At 34.1% G+C, this 15,854-nt stretch overlaps 2 protein-coding genes across 2 annotated transcripts; both read left to right on the top strand.

The window, feature by feature from the left end:
• Positions 1–371: 371 nt before the first annotated feature.
• LOC106117526 (protein tyrosine phosphatase domain-containing protein 1) lies at positions 372–15,382 on the top strand. The gene is made up of 13 exons (XM_013311902.1): positions 372–532; positions 3,911–4,093; positions 5,429–5,509; positions 5,960–6,075; positions 6,655–6,777; positions 11,313–11,496; positions 11,761–11,881; positions 12,632–12,797; positions 13,703–13,839; positions 14,258–14,365; positions 14,506–14,643; positions 15,018–15,284; positions 15,371–15,382. The coding sequence occupies exons 1-13, from the start codon at positions 372–374 to the stop codon at positions 15,380–15,382; spliced, it is 1,797 nt and encodes a 598-aa protein (XP_013167356.1).
• LOC106123478 (retinol dehydrogenase 11) lies at positions 8,601–9,867 on the top strand. The gene has a single exon (XM_013319876.1). It carries the CDS (start codon positions 8,641–8,643, stop codon positions 9,613–9,615), a length of 975 nt encoding a protein of 324 aa, XP_013175330.1. The 5' UTR covers positions 8,601–8,640; the 3' UTR covers positions 9,616–9,867.
• Positions 15,383–15,854: the final 472 nt, after the last annotated feature.

Genomic DNA, 15,854 nt, shown 5'->3' with positions numbered 1-15,854 from the left:
TTTATGAATGAAGGAGAGAAAATAATTGTAATTAACATTAATTTGTTTAGATATTGTGGCCTTTTCTGTTATAAAAAAATAATAAAATAAAAATATAATAGCAAATATTTAAAAGAAAAACATTGCATTAGAATTTAACAAGTGAATATTTAATTGATCCACGTTTTGATAATGATGTGTATTGTGGTTATGATAATTATCATTAGTATAACCATATATGTTTGCTAATAATAGGTTATTTAACTCTAAATTAGTTTTGAATCATTATTTCCCAACTAAAAGTTGTTTATGAATGCACATGTAAAGATAAAATGTTTAAAAATTGTCGGAAATAATGAATTTAAAATCTCAGAGGAGTTGAAACATTTAATATGAGTGAAACAAACATAAATGGCAATGCTACTGACATCGAAGACCGACGAGGTTTTTGGGATCGTTTACATTGCTCAAGATTCAGTGTTTGTACGAGACTGTACCGACGCTTACTCCGGAGGAAGGTGGCTCCCGAACGCACCAGCAAATCAAGTCCTAGGTAGGTAACTTTAAGGGCTTGGGCTTGAACAAACATAATATACAAAAACATAAACTTGATTCGCTAATAGAATAAATAATAAAGTCAGTTAGTTAGTGCCGCATATATTTTCACGTAAACAAATTAGTGTCCTACAAAACACGCTCATTAGTGCAATGAAGAGCACCGTTTTTATTTATTACACTGCACAAATCCTGGTATTTTATTTAAGTTGGTATTATTACGCTAGAAATATTATATTAAAGAATACGGGAGGAATGTTATATAGTTTTCGTCTGTGTGAGGTATCCCAGTTGAATACATATTGATAGACAAAGAGGGATTTTTCTTAGCGCCTTTTGAATTACATCCTACTAATGATCAAAACTAATATTTTGCGGTTAATATTTTGTCAGGCACAATACCATCAAATCAGGTGCATCAATTTAAAACTAAATTCGTTATTTGTTTATTTATAATTTTTATTTCTTGAAAGTATACGACGATAAGATATCGAACGCAAGTGTTGAGCGGTCACGCAACAGGGTGCGTGTAATAGGCAAAGTTACCGGAATAGGTCAAAGTTATAACACGGAAAAGTACGTGTCGTATTTGGGAACGATATTTTATTGAATGCAATAAAAATTAAACACCCTTACTAAAAACAATATCAAATTAGAAAAGGAACTTAATTCATGAGGCAAAACATTCATATAAAAAGCATACATCCTTTCACATAGCCTCTCCCGCTAAATTCTATTTGTCTTTCACGAAAGGAAACATTTCCAGCCTCACCTCGAGGACATTTCTCCTCTCTTCATGTATTTACGCTTAGGTCATTTTAAAATGTTTAAATGAAGTGTATGTCTGTGTGTGTGTAATTGAGTGTATGTGTTTTTGTGTGATTGTGTGTAATGTTTGGTAAAAGCATGTTCGTGTTTATGTGTTTTATAATATCGCTCACGCTATTAATTCACAATCAACATGTTTCATTCGTCGTCGCGTAATAACTTGAATCATTGATGGCGTCGAAATGCCAATGGCTTCGGTGATTATCTGAACTTTATTTGTTACTAGCTGTGCCCGCGACTTTGTCCGTCTGAAATACTGTCTTTGAGCTACGCGCAACAGGGTACTTGGACATTGCAACATTACTTTATTTTGCTAAAATAAAAGAATTCTTCTGAAATAAAATGTAGCCTTAATTACTCTTTATAACATCAGCTACCTGGTAATAAAAGTAACTTTAAAATCGGTCCAGCCATTTCAAAGGTTAGCCGGAACATACAGACGGACAGACAAAAATTGTAAAAAAAATATTTTGGTGTATGTATATACATGTAGTACAAAACGGTTATTCCAATGTTACAAACAGACACTCCAAATTTATTTATATGTATAAATTTTTTAGGTGTTTTAGTTCGCAAAACTGCTCAGAACACACTGCCAATCTTTCATCAAATATCCAATAGATTCGAAACATGTAGGCAACAGACATTGATTTTTGTTGTTAGTCACATGATTGAGAACTCGAATAATTAGTATTAAAACTTCGCATTAACAGGAGTAGTTAATAGTGAATACCACGACATTAAAATCATACTAATATTATAAATGCGAATGTTTAGATGGATGGATGGATGTTTGTTAGATGGTATCTCCGGAACGGTTGAACGGATCTTGCTGAAGTTCGACATAAATGTAGAACATAGCATGGAAGAACATAGGCTACTTATTACCTTTTTTTAATACCGCGCGGATGGAATCACGGGCGTCAGTTAGTATATTACTATCGTAAAATATAATCTTAATTAATGCACGAGCTTTACAATGCTCGCAACGAAAAAACTTAAACTTAATCGTAGTATAACTTGGGCAATAAAAAACTTAGCATAATAATTAAGTTTTTAATGATTGAAGTAATCTTTAAAAAAAATTCGGATCCTTCTCTCGTTATGATCGAAAGTTAATGAATACAAAGGTAAACAAGGCGAAAGAAAGTATGGTCATATCGTGATAAAGATGTAAGGAAGACTAAATATAGTATTTCATCATCGTCATCATCATCACTATCATAGTTTTATGCTGTGCCGGCAGCTAGGAAAAAGGCGGGATGATGATAGAAATATTAAATAAGTAAGCAGAATTGTTACATTGTACTAGCTTGTTTAATTCTTTCTATTGTGTCATATTACTTACCATAGTAATATTATAAATGGGGATGTTTAGATGTATGGAACGGAACGGATCTCGATGAAATTTGACATACATATAGAAGATAGTCTGGAAGAACACATATGCTTCTAATTATGTTTTTTTTATTCCACACAGATGGGGTCGCGGGCGACCGCTAGTATGATTATAACAATTAGGGCCCAAAATAAACATCGAAGGGGCGATGAATGTTGTCATTATAATTATTGATTCAGTGGTTCTAACACGAAATTGATGTCGCCAGTTCTGTACTAACATCAAAAACGGCTGAAACAACGCATTAATTATATTGTGATATTATTGCTATTATTATCTGTATTTTGCAGACAACATTTTAAGTTACCTAGAAAGAATCGTACTGTGTATACTCAAATTTAATACAAATGAGAAATTATAATAAACGAATATAAAAAATTTTACCTTAATAAGAATGTGATCACAGTTTAATCAAATTAAAGTTCGAAAATCGAAAAAAAAATCCATAGACAAGAAATGATTTTGTCAGCTTGCGCACAAAGCAATAAAGTTTATCATTTCCATTGAATAAGACCATAACTATCTTCATGTAAAGAATATGTAACTTTAGTAATGAGCAAAAATCGATTATAAATATCGTTTACAGATTATATCATTTTCAAACACGTAGTCATTTTGTACACTAAATCTAAACTTTAAAAGTTAATTTGCAGACGCGACATAAACAAAAGACCAACCTATTATTGCTAGTTTTTTTTTATATGACCGATGTGAGGCAGTTAGTGGAACGCTTTACATGAAAGCTTTTATCTACGCTTCTTTCTTTAACATTTGTTACTTTTCACGCCATGACGAAACACAGCACAAATCGTAGGTCAAGTATTTATCATGAAAACTTTAACCGCTTTCGTTTCTTGGATAGGTAAGATTTTTTTTTTAAAGTTAATTTATATTCGGTAGCAATAATTTACCAGTATGCTTGCGACTTTATCCGTGTAGGGTTCATTTAAAAAAACATGCCGGTTCTTATTCTCCAAATCACGTTCAGCCATGTATTTGTTTCTCCTTAACCAATATATTTTATCTGATGTTGTTTGAAATATTTCTAGCGTAATTATATTATAATGGCTGTAATACTGTTCCGATCTTCCATAGAAAGGCATGGAGATGATAGTGATGATATGATGCAACAAAATCATGTTTCCCTAGGAGTCGGGAGTCACGTAGACGTATCAACCGTTCACCATCAGCGCAGTACAGTGCACTGAGCGAACGCGTGCGTATCAGTACGCCGGCAGCTCTGCAGTGTGCGTTGTTCTGTGGCGGTGCTAGCTGCCAGTACGAACTACCGCCGAAACGAGAAAATGCCATACAAGGATTGTACTCGGATTGGTAAGTGTAACTTTGGATATATTGTCGTCCCTTTCATTCTCTATATGAAAAAAGAGACAGAATGTGTTTACACAAGTGTGACAGTTTTGTGTTCTATTCTTAACGAACTTTTTTTGAAGATTTTTACCCAAGAAACTTGTAGTCTTCCATTAGATTTACGTTTTTTTGAACATCCTGTATGTGATTATATTGTACGCTACACTATTCTCCCAAATCTATTGTTTGTCAGTTCCATTTCCATATAAAATAGGATATTTACTAAATTTACAAGTAGATTAGTAAACGTAGCGTGATGTATTAAAAAATACAAGCACGTCATCGTATATTTTATATTAATTAAATGTTATTTTTTTATAAAGCTACGATCTCACTCGCGTGACTTCCGTCAAGCTCTTGTTCCGTGTTATAATAAAATTCTAATATTACTGTTTTCACGACCCAATTCTAACAAAATGCTGGCTGTTTCAATTTAAAAAGTTATAGCGGAGTTATTCATTTATTTAGCACATTTCCTACTGCTTGAAATGCATTAGAACACGTATGAATACAACTTTATGCAGTTTTGTGCGAAATGGATGGCATTATGCAATATTATTCGAGTGCGGCTTAAGGGTAGGGCGTGGGCTGGCGACCGCCCAGGGCGCTGGATAGTAAGGGACGACTGAGGTCAAATTACACAGGGTCACAGAACCCTGTTACACCCCCCCCCCTAAGACATGGTAAAAAAGTGGGTGACGCAGAAATCTCGCTCTGTTCAATAGTACTTAAACCATAACTACGACTGCAGACATTCCAGTGTTTAGAGTCAGTACCGATTCCAGCGCTACCTTCCCACGGCAAGACTTGTACGACACGACTTTTTTATCATGTGTGACTGAGCAATTCGCAGACCTGTGGCGCCCTTGTCCTGTGCCCTGGGCGGTCGCCCTACCGCGCCCTAGCCTAGACGCCTGTACAGCTTAGGCGATCTAGCTTATCATTATTCTCGATAAACTGATTAAGAGTCGAATTATAAACCCGTGCTGTTAAAGCTCACGTGACTGCACGGTCAATCACTGTTAGCGTTCCAATGTACAAAAATATATTTAAACGTCCATTCAATTGTATGTTAATATATCAAGATAACGTTAGGTTCACATTTAAAAATAAAATAAATGTATAATTTGAGAACATGAATATGTTGATTGATCAATGACTAAGATATAATCATTTTATATTTAATTAAATTTAAAAGAATAATAAATAAAATACCATCTTCAAAATATAATAAAATAAACAAGAATTTATTAAAATACATATTCGAGCTTGTAATAAATATAACGTTACATATGACAGGGTCACCGAAGACATTCTGGCGATGGCACGTCCTAGCACCGCGAGCATCGCAGCCAGGAATATCATACAACAATTCCATAGGTACGAATTTACTAAATGTATTTTTATTTACAAGTATTCAATAAGGGCAAGTCTAGGAATGAAATGTCGATCGGTCGATCTAGAATAAAATCCTAGTCTTCCAAACCCACATAGAATGGGATAAGGACAGAGAGATGATGCTTACAAAAGAAGATTTGTACAGTACCTTAAAAAACTGTTAACTCTTTATGTGACGACTTCAACCATAAATAATCTAAAACATTAACGAATATAAAGGTATATCTATAAAGAAAAAGACGTAAAGAAATGAGATATAAACAACAAATTTTAAACTGTTCTTGTTTCTTTTTCTCATAACCTAAAAACGAAGGTGAATTATCGTAATACTATTCCGCGTATTTGTGTTTAAAATCTTATAAATTAAACAATTTCCGATTGAGCATGAGTTGTTTAGTCTTCTTGTAGCTGGAAATGCATTGTTCATTGCAGTTGGGGAATCCGTACGGTGGTCAACCTGCAAACGTCAGGTGAACACGCGAGCTGTGGTCCACCACTCACGAGCTCCGGATTCACATACGATCCAACAATATTTATGGCCAATAACAGTAAGTTTTCACTTTTGAGTCATTCATTCATGCGTTCTTTCATTCGTTTATTCGATCACTAACTCACTCATTCACATAAGTTTCCTAGAAAAAAATCGCCGTTTAAAATATATAGTTCTAGCTGTCGCCTGCGACTCCGTCCGCGTAGAATTTGAAACTAATTTAATAAGTAGCCTATGCGTTCTTCCAGACTATGTTCTACGTCAATGCAGCCGTTCCGGAGATACCTTCAAACAAACATCCATCCATCCACTCGCATTCATAATATTAATAAGATATCTCTATTTCGGACAAAGATAATGACAGGGATGACGATATGTTTTATACAGAGATTTTGGTGTCAGAAACTCACAGTCAATCCGCTTAATACCAAAGAAAGAACATTTCAACGCATATGCGGTTCCTCTGGCATTGCGGATTTCCATTGGCGTCAGATCAAATAATCTTAGGCGATTCGTTGATCGTTTGCCCCCTTCTCCTATAAAAAAATTTTATACAATTTTTAGTCTGTGTTAACAAATACGTTACCTTTTACCGAAATACAAAAATATTTAAATACATATTTTAGTTTTTTCACAGTATATTATTACAATTTCGCGTGGCCGGACTACGGAGAAGCTAGCTTGAGTGGCCTGCTCAATATGACGAAAGTATTGTCCTTCGCGTTGCAAGAGGGTAGAGTCGCCATACACTGCCATGCAGGTAAATGCTTAACATACAGCATGTCCCATAATATTACATACAATAAAAAAAAACACTTAAATAGAATAGATTTTTTCCGCGGATATGTTCTTCTAGGGTCTGGAAACGATTTCAGGTGCTTACTATAAAATATATTATTTGATTTCATAATAATAATTTGTACTATACACAAAACGCACTATTATTATTTTTTCATGTCCTTGCCCGTATTTTAAATGTGTAACAATTTAGATGTACTTTTAAATAGGCTAAATGCAATGCATAAAAAATGATTTTTAGAACACCATCTTTTTGAAGCATAAATTGGTACCTAATTTAAGTACTCAACATGCGAAACAGTAAACTAAGATTTCTCTTATACGGATTGCAAGGTTTCTATCATAAGGAGGTCAAATTATAATAATAAATAGTAGCAAATGGCGTGTCATTAGTTGTTACTTGATATGTAACTCTTTTTAATTGCCTAATGAGTTTAATTTTGAACTAGAAAAATTAGATGAATATACAGGATGTTCAAAAAAAAGTGTATGAGAGAAAACAATAGGTTTATTGGCCAAAATTATGCGAAGTGATAAAGGGGGTAAAACCAGGAAAGAACTTAGAATATTTTAGATGTTTGGATGAAATGTGTGAGGATGATATGTGTAACGTTCACACAGACCTGGGCGGAAAATAAAGCAAAGGAATCTGAGCTTTAATTAATTGAAACAAGATATATTTTATTTTGTACATCGTTTTTAAGCTTGTTCTTAAGACATGCAAAGTAATATTAAACCTTATTATAGGCAAATAAAGCTCAATATAATGGAGAAGAAATGGAGAAAAGCAGAACAATGCTGTATGAATGTTGTCCCTTACAGCACTGGGATACAATTTTTTAAATTCGTAAATAGGTTAAAGGAATACATAACAATTAAGTAATTTAAACGCAAAGAGTGTTTCGGTAAAAAGCAAAGCTGGTTTTAAATCCAGCAATTTAGAAATAAACAAAAAATCATTAGGCAATCGAACTGGTTTTTTGGTTTATTAGTAAAGTCTAGCAAATGATTCAATGCCAAATTCAATCTAAATTAATAACAAAAATGTATATTAAAAAAATTAATTAAAAAAAATGGAGACCAACCACAAGCACAACCTTCTTTTTGAAGTCGCCTAAAAAAGGAACAAACTATGTACCCCTATGAATACTCCATTGGTTTTGAACGTATGCATCATAAATATTAAACATATAAACATACACAAAGGTTAGTTTTGATAACGTGTGAACAAGGTAATTATCAAACATACTAACTTTTGCTTGCGACTTCGTCTGCGCAGAATTTAAAGAATTATGAAAAGTATCTCATATTCGAGCCTATGTTCTATATCTGTGCCAAATTTCTATAAGATGTGTTGAACCGTACACATTTCCAGGATCATAAAAAGAAATATTTTATATCAGTTCGGTTCGGGATAAAAAGAAGGTACATTCCATCCTTTAGGTTAACGAGCACACATCCACCCTTTGTCCACCCGGTATCGCCAAACCTTGCAATCTCACTAAGTGAATTGACGAGTCTATTTTAATCTTTTTCGACAGTTTACCGACATATACCGTATGCTTAAATAAAATCTTATAACGCACTAGTTCGTAAGTGTTCTAAATAAACAGAAAAATCACATATATTTTAGGATTTTCATTAAACCTAGTTGGTAAATAGATTTACTGGTATATCTTAGAATTCACCGGAGTTCAGGCTTTTACAGTAACATAACAACAATTTAAGCGATGACCCTGTCTTATGTATACTTAAGTGGTTGCCGTTTTAAATTGCCTCTAGAATTCTCAGGCACAACAAGTGTCGTTCCGTTCGGTCACTCAACATGATTACCATTCAAGCATTGATAGTTATATTTAAATTAATAGCATATTTGTTTATTTCATTCGTGTTTTTAATTATAACTTTAAAAATGTGGTTAGAACCGAAATCGGGAGTGTGTAGATGCAAGACGAAACTGCACGGCAAAACGGCTCTAGTGACCGGTGGAAATTCTGGTATAGGATTAGAAACAGCGAGGGACTTAGCTGGAAGAGGCGCAAGAGTTATCATCGCTTGCAGGAACGAAGAGAAATCAAAACAAGCTATCGCCGATATAATCGAAACAACTGGGAACAATAATGTTGAATACAGACATTTGAATCTTTGCAAGTTTAGTAGTATTAGAGAATTTGCTGATAATTTCAATAAGACTGTTGACCGTTTGGATTTCTTAGTCAATAATGCGGGCTGCGCCGGTCTTCCATTGAAAATATCCGACGATGGTCTTGATTTAGTGTTGCAAACAAATCATTTTGGACCATTTCTTCTAACTAATTTATTAATGGACAAATTAATAGCATCAATGCCAAGTCGTATTATTATTGTTTCATCTTTTTTACATAATTTCGGAAGATTGGATATTAACGATCTGGGCGATGTGAATACAAAAGGATATTATTTTACCAAATATGCGAATAGCAAGTTATGCAACCTTCTTTGGATGAAAGCGCTAGTAAAAAGACTACCAAGTGGGGTGACTGTCAACTCCTTGCACCCTGGATTTGTATGGACAAATATATTCAAAAGACTACACACTTTAGCTGAAAAGCTCGTATATATTTTAACAACTTTGATGTTCAAGGATTCTAAAGAAGGAGCTCAGACAAGTATACATCTATGTGTTTGTCCAGAACTTAGTGAGGTCAGTGGTGAATATTTTAAGGATTGTAAAATGCATTCATACCACAAACTGTGTAAAGACGATGTGTTTGTTGATAAGTTTTGGGAAAAATGTATATCACTTACTGCAAAAAAGTAACCAATGTTATATTTTAACCATGAAACAGTTTTAGGTCACCGTCTCTAAAACTCGATCAGTCCTACTCTAAATTAGAAATTAAGGGTAGACCTTTACGACAACTCCTACAATATCTACCTAATAATGTACATATACAGTATAGAATTATATAAATATAGGGTTATAACTGTCGTGCGTGACTCTGTCCGGAGGGAATTAAAAATATATATTAGTAGCCTATGTGTTCTTCCAATCTGTGTTCTATATCTAAGCCAAATTTCAGCGAGATCCAGCAGTTCTAGAGATATCTTTTAACAAACATCCATCTAAACATTCGCATTTATATTAGTAAGATGTACGTTTGTATCGTAAGCACTATTTTTTATTTTAATCTAGAAATCATAAAAATCATTGTACTGAACGTTAATATATATTTTTAAACACGTGTAAATTTATTTATTAGACAATTTCCGAGGTCCCAGAAGTCTATTCGTAGTATTATATCAATTAAGTGTAGCTCATGAGAAACGACGCATTACGTGTTTATAAATAACAAAACATGTTAACGCAGTTTTAATATATTTTCGACTGGCTTTTCATATATTTTAAAGTTCACAACACGGTTTTAGAAACTTTATTATTTGAGTTTATAGTTTAATTATTGTTTTTTTTTATATATATTATAAGGTGGCAAACGAGCGAGCTGCCACCCGAAATCGCTGAAGTAGCGGAATGATCGTTGCCCAATTGCATATGCGTTGCGTTGCCTACCTTTAATCGACGGAGGTGAGGATGCACAGAAAGAAAATATTTTCCCTTTCCATGCATCCTCTCATCCGAAAAGTCTACTTACACTTCTCATCCTTTCCTTATAAGAAAAAGGGTGGGAAGGGAAAGAGGACTATATAAGGCATCCGGGACGCACACTCATCAGACGAAACGCGGAATTGTTTCCACTTGACACCTGTCTTCTGCTGGAGTGTGAAAGCAAAACGAAACTGCACAATAAAAAAATAGACGAATTGAGAACCACTTCCATTTGTGAAGTTGAAAACTTGGTAATGTATGTTTTGAAGAGTTTAGAATAACTGTGTTTTATTTCCTACTATAAAATAATCTAACAATAAACGTTTATGATTTTTATCTGATTTTTATTACTCATCCTTTTTTAAAATATAACTAATTTTAAATTGTAAGTACGTATGTGATTATGGAAATCAAGAATTGTAGTAGGGATCTATGGCTAAAGTATTTAAAATTTAAAGGTTTCTGATCCCGCGCCGTTCAGGGATCGGGGAAAGTGGAGATTTATTGTTGCTGCGTCACCTTAGTTAGTTCGTTTTTTAAATATAATTGAAACAGATTATAAACAGACATATATATTTTGTAGAATTAGCAGTCGGTTTTGGTGCAACTTATATAATAAAACAAGCCTTGCATTAAAGTGAAATAAATACCGCTAACCGAATGGTTATAACTCAATAATGCGAATTCATTATTAAAATCTTTCGTCTCTTCATTATTCAAGGTCTTTCGTCTTCCATAATAACAAGAAGAGGGTTGGGCCTGTCATTAAAATATGAATGTGAAGAAAAAAGATGGTGCTCCAAAAAAATCACCTTTTTCACGACAGTGCATAGCAAGAATTGCTTTTCTTGATTAATAATGCTGTTACAAGTTTTACGAGGGTCGTGTAAGGATAAATTATTTATAACCAGGTTTGGGAAGAACTGGAGTCCTGATAGCTTGCTACTTGGTCTACGCTCTGAGGATCCGTGCTAATGACGCGATACGCCTCGTGAGGAAGAAACGACCTCGTGCTGTGCAAACATCTGGACAGATCTTGTGCGTGCAGCAGTTCGAGCACTACATACTGCCGCAGACTGTTATCTTCAGTACTAAGTTGGTACTTGTCTTTTCAAATATCTTGGCGGCTGGCTTTGAGCTAAGCGCTGCGCATTGTCCTCGCTACACCAAAAATTTTGTTCTGCGCAGCGACTTGTGCTTTGTTTAGAGCCGTCAAGATATTTGAAAAAAACTATAGAGAATCAAATACTAACAGTCACCATTTAAGAAATATGAGTGTCAAATAACATTACACAGGATGTTTTTTAATTAAAAAAGCATTTAATTTACAAGGATAATTATTTTTAAATGCATATACAGGGAGCCTTTATTATTGGCGAAGGGTCGAAAATATGCTGAATTCACTTTAAGGCAGTACTTATATCGGCAGCAAGTTACACTCCACGGAATAGAAGAGCGTGTTTTTCGAGAAATTCCCAAGGTAAATTCACACATTAATTCCGATACATATTTTATACAAATAATACTGCCACAAAACCATTCGGCGCTTCATATTTAATGTGGCATCTCCATACCCACACATGGAAAAATAACTAGTTGTGGCCCGCGACTCTATCCGCGCGAGATAAAAAAAACTTATTTAGTAGCCTATGTGTTCTTTCAAAACATGTTCTACGTTCCGCCACCGTTCTGGAAATGTCTTTTAACAAACATCCATCCAAACATTCCCATTTATATTATTAGTAAGACATCTAATCAACTGAAAAGCATTAGTTATTATATATCTCGTTAACGTGGTATATTTTGTAATCTGTTTAGAAAACAGTTTTAACTAATTATAAATATAATTATGATCTCTTGTTCGACATTTAATAAAAGATAACAAGCAAACAGCTTACTCTCTTTGTACATCTTGAATTGAAGTGCTCAATGATAATTTTATCTGAATGTCAACAGCTAAGTAAATTAATTTCACCATCTGAAGATGAATCTTACTAATATTATAAATAAAAATGTTTAGATGGATGGATGGATAGTTTGAAGGTATCTCCAAAACATCTCAACGGATTTTGATGAAATTTGGCATAGGTATAGAACATAGTCTGGAAGAACATATAGGCTACTAATTCATTTTTTTTTAATACCGCGCGGAACAACCGCAAGAGTTATCTTTTGTACTTTTACGAACGCTTTTTCATTTTTATTATAAAGCACAATCTGTTTATTTCAGATAGTCTACTGCATCTGTGAGAGACTTCTCAAGTTGTGCGGCTGTCATGAAAATGGTGGACAGGACTATAGAATCAATATCCGACCTTTTTACAAGATTTTCCTGTCTTACAGGCTTAAGAAGAACAAACCTACAGAGCTGACAACACCTGAAGAGATGCCAACTGGTAATCTTGTTAACAACTAAAGTTTTTTTGTATTTGATAGCCAGAAATTTACGAAATTCATTATCAATCATATAAAGCATCAACTATTATAGAAGCAAAGGTATGTAAAAGAACGCTTAGAAGAATGATAACAGGACTTTACTAGTTGTCGCCCGTGACTACGTCCCCGCGAAATTAAAAATAGATAGTAGCAGATTTTCAGATCTATTAAATATATGTCAAAGTTCATAACAATCGGTCAAGCCGTTTCGGAGAAGTATGGTAACTAACATCGCGGCACGAAAATTTTATTTATACATAGTTCATATTAATGCCAAAAATTAAATGTGTACCGCACTTTTAAATCTGTTTTACTATTACTAATACCTTTTAAAAAATTGAAAAGGTATGCTTAAATGTTTTGGACACAAAGCAAAATTTATGGCGCGAAAATTAGCGTCAGTGTCGACTGGAGCTTTGCAAAACGGACATTTACCGTTCGGACTGATAAAGTAACCAATAAGGGCGGTATTAAGCAACTGAATCCGACGTACATGTGTACATGTATATAGAAGAATCGAGAGGTGTCAGGACCACATAGAGGTCCGTGGTAGCCTACCCATCTTTATTACGGGCTTGATTTATGTTGTTGATACTATGAACTCAATACTATATAGGTCTTAAGTTATCATTGACTTACTAACGACTTACTATCAATGTAATTACTATGATGGATAATAAAGTTTTTATTGAGCAATAAAACGGTATAATACGCATACTTCTTGCATTTGCCTTAATATAAAACTAGTCGAGTATGTAAATGGAATGATGATCGCAATTTGATATTATTGCCGACGTTCACATTGTATAATATATGCTATCTCACTCTTTCACAGAAAAAGAATTGAGACAACGATATGTTCTAGGTCAAACAGGGTCTCTACCTCTACCAATGGTGGAATGGCGTGATCCAGCAGAGGAGGTGGAGAGAAGCTTAGAGTCAGTCAGTAGGATCACAGCTACAACCACTAATTGTACTATACCAGCAGTTCAAGTGCATGAGGTAGACATTTACTACCATTCTTATTTACAAAGGCATTTATAAACGTCGTTAGTTAAGTGATTAAATCCTTTACTATACAGGGGGGTTAGACATAGTGTATTCGCTCCGTAGCGATTCCATAGCGAACTTCAAAAATGTATGAAGTTGACGCACTATTACGTGACTTATCGAAAGTTATTGTCAGTTCTATATTTGAAATTCGTTATGGAAGCAATCGGAGCTAATGTACTTTGTCTAGCCCCATATGTCCCGGTTTCGATTTTCATTGTTTGAATGACGTGGTTGACTAACACCTAATTAATCTATTAGAACTCGGACATATATATGAGCTGTTACTTACGCTGATAACCCAGTTAAGAAAGCATAACTTATTTGTATTTCAGTACTAGATAAAACTTTACACTTCTTCATTTTCCAGGCCTTCGTCTCAGACCAATGTCTTCCAGAAGACAATCAGAAACGTCTAAAGCAACTGCGCAATGATATCAATCAGAGACGAGAAGCCATGGATATGATTTATGATGAGGTGAGACTGACCAATCAAACAACACACACAAATCTAATGACATCTTACTTATAATCAGCGAAGATTAAATACCAGGAGATCACAACACAGCCACAGTAGGAAAAATGTACAAAGTAATTTTTCAAATGCTTTCTTAACAGGAGGATCCTTTAATATTATCGGGGTTGCTTTTCGAGTGGCTAGAAGGTCTGAAGGAGCCGGTGCTGGACCGAGAAGATCTCTCCCTGATCGTAAGCCGCGCCCATAACATGGAATGGTGTATACAGGCCTTGGACATGGTAAGATTATATAAACTAATAGGTCGCCTTAGCTACGCTTGGGTAAATAATGATGTAAAAATAGCAACAGTTATTCGCTTATAGAAAAGCTTTTTATTGGTCAAAGAACTTTTCAAATCGGTTCAGAAGTTTTTGAGTTTATCCATAAACTATCTAATGTTTTCTCTTTATTATATGTTTAAGTCATAGATGGGTTTGTGATAGGTCGAATAAGGCATCAAAATTAAAACCTCTAACCGTGTGTTTCTGACACCAAAAAATCCGTTTAATACTTTATCTCTGTTTTGGCAAAGATAAAGACAGGGATAACGAAATGTTTAAACGGAGATTTTGGTATAAGAAACTCACGGTAAATCGACAATTTTTTTTTTCAGGAGGACATCATACTAATAGAATACCTATTACGCTTCATGATAAGACTACGTCCGTTGGCAGCGAACAAAAAGGTGGACATTATAAAAAGACTAATTTCATCTTTGACGCAACAAACAATATGCATCGAGGATACATATCTGCCTTCTGGAAGGGAATTCCCCAAACTAAGAGAGGGAACTTGCAGTCAAATTGTGAACTTTATGTTGAGAATGATTGTGGAAATACAGAAAGATATGCTTAGACCTGGCTGCGATGAAAAGGACGTCGTCTTTCCATCTAGAAGATTAAAAATAAAAGCATGGAAATAAAATAGCGATTTTTATTCTATTATGTTTTTTTTCTTATTTTATAGTTGTTTTGTTGAAAGTTGGCAATAATTGGCAATAATCCAAAAATATTAAAAAAGAAGAATAAACATAAAGCATACTGCACACTACGTGTGTATCACGGGATAGTGTATCACGTGATTTAGTAATAAATTTAATATTAGTAAATATAATTACACTTGTACACCACAAAATAATAATTATTCTGTTGCATGTGGTGTATATTTATATAATTATCTCTGTTTGAATAGCTGTTAGTTATAACCTCCATTAGAGAGCTAAATTGTGCTGATTTCATCGATTTTACGACCTTGTTCATAACTATTAAGTATCATAATTACTTGTAAATATTCTCGAATTATATTCATAACGATTGCTGTGGATTTCCCTTAAACCATCGCGCTCTTTTTAAAAAGTACATACTCGTATATGAAATAAAATAAAAAAACATAACGAAATATTCTTTATACAATATGAATGCTTAACAAAGTTTGAAAGACAAATGTAGGA

The sequence above is a fragment of the Papilio xuthus genome, unplaced genomic scaffold (genome assembly GCF_000836235.2).
Source record: "Papilio xuthus unplaced genomic scaffold, Pxut_1.1 DF829758.1, whole genome shotgun sequence".
Lineage (NCBI taxonomy): Eukaryota > Metazoa > Arthropoda > Insecta > Lepidoptera > Papilionidae > Papilio > Papilio xuthus.
This window is presented reverse-complemented; position numbering and strand designations above follow the sequence as displayed.